This window comes from Crinia signifera, chromosome 6, assembly GCF_055691185.1.
Source record: "Crinia signifera chromosome 6, ASM5569118v1, whole genome shotgun sequence".
Taxonomy (NCBI): Eukaryota; Metazoa; Chordata; class Amphibia; order Anura; family Myobatrachidae; genus Crinia; species Crinia signifera.
Window position 1 is genome coordinate 116,467,686 of NC_139222.1, and position 5,295 is coordinate 116,472,980.

A 5,295-nucleotide genomic window follows, 5' to 3' on the forward strand; every position below is an offset into this window, starting at 1 on the left:
GATCCTGGGAGTGGCGTTGACAATGGGGGGGGGGGGCATTTAACATTGTAAGAACCCATCAGGGTGGTTGTACAATAAAAAAATCGTATACCATCGCATCGCATGCGGCTATATGGCATGCGGTGCGATCGCATAAGATGAATATCTTGGGCGCCGTGCTAGGAAACAAGTACCATTTTTTTCTCTTTCTCTTGTAGCTCCCTGCTCCTCCTGCCCAGCTATTCATTCCCCTCGCTGGCTCACCAGCGTCCCAAGCCCACCACCTCTCTGGTCTGGCTCACAGTGTCCCCCACCTGGAGGCTGCACATAAGATTTAGCAAATCTTATGTGCAGCCGGTCCGACCTCCCAACTCCGATCCGATGCACAGGAGGCCGGGATGGTCAGACAGGATGTCAAAAAAATTAGATTTTAGTCATCATGGTTCTAACAGTACATGTTTCACAGACATTCATGCCTAAGCCATACCTTCCAATATCACACATTCCAGGAGGGACCAAGTGCTCTGTTCTGGACGGGATACGGTCATTGGGTCTACAGCAACTGGGTCGACAAGCATTGGGTCGACACCAGTAGGTCGACATGGGTCTTGGTTGACAGGTCAACATGGGGTTTTTCCACTTTTTCTTGAGCAGACATGTGCCGATATGCGGTATTTCATGCCCTACCATCCATTAGGGCGTGGTGAGAGAATAAAATAGTGTGCTGAGCATAACGAGGCACCGTGTCCGAAGCATGGGGCGAGCGATGTGGTGTACTTCAAACTGTGTCCATGTCGACATTTGGGTTAAAAGACAATGGAAAAACCCCATGTTGACCTTGCCCATGTTGATCTAATGCTTGTGTCGACCTAATGTCCTACACCCATGTTGACCTTCTCCCATGTCGATCTAGTGGTGTCGACCTAGTTGCTATAGACTGAACAATACCAACCCTCCTGGACTTCCCTCTTGATTTTTGCTTTACCGGTGGCAGAGTGATCATTTGATAAGAAAGAGGTTTTACCACAGGCGATCGCAATTATAAATTGGGAGAAATGTTTAGGAACAGATCATTTTGTCCCTCCTGCACTGGATCATGTTGGGAAGAGGTATGATTAAGCACAAAATGAATGACTACCTTAAGTTGTAGTCATTCATTTGATTTATCTATTCAATATGTCTGGTGGTAACAAAAATCTGGCAATGTATGGGAGTATATGAAAGTCAACCATTCATCCCAAAATGCTGGAAATCAAAACCTGTTGTTTAGATAGATTTGTCAAATCAAATGGTCTTAACCAATTTGTCTGAAGGTCTGCTTCCCAGCATTTGGGAGCAAAGGATTGATTGTTACTTACTCCCAGACATTTATTCTGACCAGACAGATAAATCTTTAGGTGTGTACCAAGCATAAGTAATGGGCATGCAAACAGTTCAATTTCAACCATTGATTTTTGAGTATACACACTGTGCAATTTTCAATATGTATGATTCTGGCTACGTACAATTTTTACTACGTTGTACTATAGAGTGTACATTTTCTAGTCTAAAGTGTCATGCCTGCTTTTTTTTTTTCTTGCTATCCCAACCCTGGAGGGAGCATGGCATGCTGTATATACATGGAGTGATATGTACCATGTTTTCTACCGATATGTTATATAGTCTATATCGCATGGTGTGTATGCCCCATTAGCCTGATTTGATCATCTGGACTCAAGCATGGATATACTTAATCTGGACTATTAGGGTGCAATGAGGACTGCGTTTATGAAATATTAGTATAGTACATTTGGCCCATAAGAGGAGGGTGGGGGGGGGGGGGGGGGATTAGGGAGGTATATTCAATTAGCCAATTAGCTGCAATAACCTGGTTTTGTGGGGGAGGGGAGCTTTATTCGCGACCCCGCTTTATTGCAGCTTTTCAATTGCTTGCATTTGGTAGTTCACCATAAGATTTCTCAAATTTCTCTGAGCAGGTGAAAAGTGGGTAAAAATCCTAAATTTGGGTAAAAAATGTCAAAACAGTCAGCAGTGGCGTAACTATAGATTTTGCGCCTTTAAGCCAAAAAGTTTCTGGAGTCCCCACCCAATAGCATTTTGGTAAAACTAACATGGCTGTAATGCCCGATACACATGCCACACGCTATAATGCCACACTTCGTAATGTTATATATGGGATGTGGTCGGCATGTTGGAGTTCCGTATACCGACACCAGCATCCTGCTAGCTGTCAGAAAGCCAGCACCAGGACTTCAAAACAAATCAGGATGCCAACGCTGGAATTCAGACAGCCAAATTGCAGACTTCATCTGGTGCCCATTTTCCAGCAGAGTTCCCCATCCTCTCCTCCACTGCATCTCTACGCAGTACTTTGCAGGTCAGAGGGAGTCGAGAGTAGGGAGGGAGGAGGGCGGATGAAGGGAAGACAGCAGAGGGAGGAGGTAGACTTGCCAGGCACTGCTAACACCAATGTTGGGGCTGCTGAGGCAGACTGCACCCAGCAAAGCAGTAATCCCTACAGACCATGCTGGGGCCTTACTCCCCCAAGATGCCGTGGGGTCTGTGGGACCATAGGTATGCCACTGACCCAATAATGAGTGAAAATATGCAAAAGTGAGGAAAATGGGGAGTACAAGGTATGGGACAGGTATATTGGGGTGCATTATGAACCAGACAAGTGTTTTAGGCTTGCTGTTGGGAGCAATTGACTGTTTTGCAAGACTTTTAAAATGGGCCTTTATTTACCTAAATATATATACTTATGAGAACATCCATTTTACACAAAAAGCTGGCTTTTAATCTTGCAGCCATTTAACACATTTTAAGACCCAAAATTCTTATTATGCCCACTAATATAGTTCTTTACTTCTATCCTATATTATTTTACCAGATGTGTGTACAGGCTGATTTGCCTATTTTCACTGGTTAACCCATCACAGGTCTCCTGTTTTCACCATTTTCTAATAGGATAGGTTAAGAAAAAAAAAAATGGAGCATGTATACAAGCAATGAGCATTTTTTAGGGTGCTAGGGGCAATCCCAAATAAAGTAATTGCAGCTATTTGGAAACCCCCATGGTATGGAATGGATGCTATCCATCTATCTTTTCAAACACACTGACTACAGGCTTAACAATGTTTTTAGTTTGTTGTTGCCATTTCACAATAATATACTAGCATCCAGGGCCTGAATGTTTAGCTGTGACTACTCAGTTTTGTATAGGTAAGTATGAGTACACTTTTGGCCCATCAACTCTGCACATACCTACACACACCTATTTTGTCATATCTGAAGTAGGTTATTACACCCACTTAGCATGGTAATGCCAGGCTGAGGATTGCAAAGAGGTGATAAGTATGGAGGTCTTAATTTATTCAGAAGTATGTTCCCTGAGTGTTAGGAACTAATTCAGAGTCAAAGTCCATAATCCAGGCCCCTGGAGCTCAGGGGAAAATGGCTTTATGGAGAACCAATAATTACTGTTCTACGCTCACAAAAAAGGTATTTAGATGGTACTTCAACTTTAACCAAAAGAACTCAGAACATTTAGACATTAATGCATATGGAGAAAGTTACAAACATGAACCCTAATCAATGACACCACAATGCAAGCATAAATCTTAATGCAAATGTTCATGCTTTTCTATAGAAATGGTCCTTTCAAGCCATATCAAAAACGTAACTGAACACAGGGTTTTCAACCAATTCAGTATTTAAAAACCTCTGTGGCTGAAAGGAAACCGTGATCCAATGCTCAAAAAATCTGTCTACACTGTTGATCAGTACAGGCCTGAAACTTAAACTGTCAGTGTTATGTCAGACATGTTATTTTAGAGTGTGAGACGTGAATGAAGTGTGTCTGAGTCATGATGTTATGTACAGTAATATTTACCAATTCTCTGACATGTGACCCAGGACCTAGGAATGTTAAACATGTTTGGCAGTTTGAGTCGTGACTATAAAAGAGTCCACTTGTATATAAACCCCCATAGATGACAGGAAGCTGCATTAACACAACCTACAGAAGGCAGATCTGACAGAAAACAATGCTGTGCCTTCATTTTCAGAGGAATCCAAATCTTCAGAGACCTTTCCTGCAACCTCTATGGCCAGCATCAGAAAGCCTATTTTCCAGGATGGAACAGGACATGATCAGGACGGTTGAGGAGATAAAAGCAAATATGAAGCGTCTAGACCAGTTCCATCAGCAGTTGATGCAGGAGATGGCACTTCAAGAGAATTCGATAATGCAAACAATGACCGCAAGTGACTTGAAGCCTATCGAAGGTGGTTTTGTGCTTTCTCTAGGAGTTCAGGACTTGTCTCCCCAAGAGCTGACAGTCAAACTGCTTGGAAAGAAACTACTGGTCACGGGGGTCAAGGAAACAAAGAATGACGATGGAAAAGGATCCTTCTCCTACAAGTGTCAGATCTTTAGAAAGGAGGCAGATCTTCCCCATGATGTGCGAGCAGAAGATATGAATTGCATTATAACTACTGATGGGCAGCTGCGAATAGAGGCCCCCTGGAAGACCCACCCAGCAGTAGAGGAGAGGACTGTGCCCATCCAGCTCACAACAACCCTACAGGCACAAAAACAAAAGCCAGATATTGGCAAAGAAGCAACAACTAAAATATAAAGACCTTCATTTTGTTTGTACCTACAGCAAGTAGTCATTTTATCCATTCATGTATTTATAAATGTATTTGTTTTACAGATCCATTGCCTTTAGATGTGTATAAAAGGCAATGCACGCACTGATCTGTCCATACAATTTAATACTTTCTTTATTAAATAAAAAATGAATGAAAATCTTTTATATTGTGTTTCAGTCATTTACTTTTAGTGAGGTGAAAAATATTGTGGTGAATATTTATAGATCATGTCAAAAAGTTTATAACAAATATGACAAAATTCAAAAGGATATCACAAAATGACAACTACCACATACGGTAGATTAAGGCTTTATAAGTGATTGTTTTCCATTTTTAAACCCATCGTCTCTGGTTTTACAGTTTGTATGGTTTGCGAAGCCTAAACGGAAAATGTGTAATCTGCATAAATGTTTATATTTACATGTAAGACCAAATGTAAAGTGTGCAGGCTGCAAATAACACTAACCCAATTATCAAGGTCTCCAAATCACACTGAAAAAATGTCCAATACTTGTTAAGATATTTCAAGCAGCAGCAGAGATTGAGGCTGTGGTGCTTAGTTTCTAGTGGAACTAACACAGCAATCATACCTTTCCATAAAACCACAAACATAAATACCACTGATGCTTTAAGTGGGTTTTAAATTGCATTATTGATAGA

At 41.5% G+C, this 5,295-nt stretch overlaps 1 protein-coding gene across 1 annotated transcript; it reads left to right on the forward strand.

Annotated features, from left to right (window-relative positions):
• Positions 1-4,025: 4,025 nt before the first annotated feature.
• LOC146007037 (heat shock protein beta-11-like) lies at positions 4,026-4,677 on the forward strand. Its single transcript, XM_083145432.1, has one exon. It carries the CDS (start codon positions 4,026-4,028, stop codon positions 4,617-4,619), a length of 594 nt encoding a protein of 197 aa, XP_083001558.1. The 3' UTR covers positions 4,620-4,677.
• The last annotated feature ends 618 nt before the right edge of the window (positions 4,678-5,295 follow it).

Coding starts and splice junctions, on each gene's coding strand:
- LOC146007037 (XM_083145432.1), top strand. CDS start 4,026: ATGCTGTGCCTTCATTTTCAGAGGAATCCAAATCTTCAGAGACCTTTC.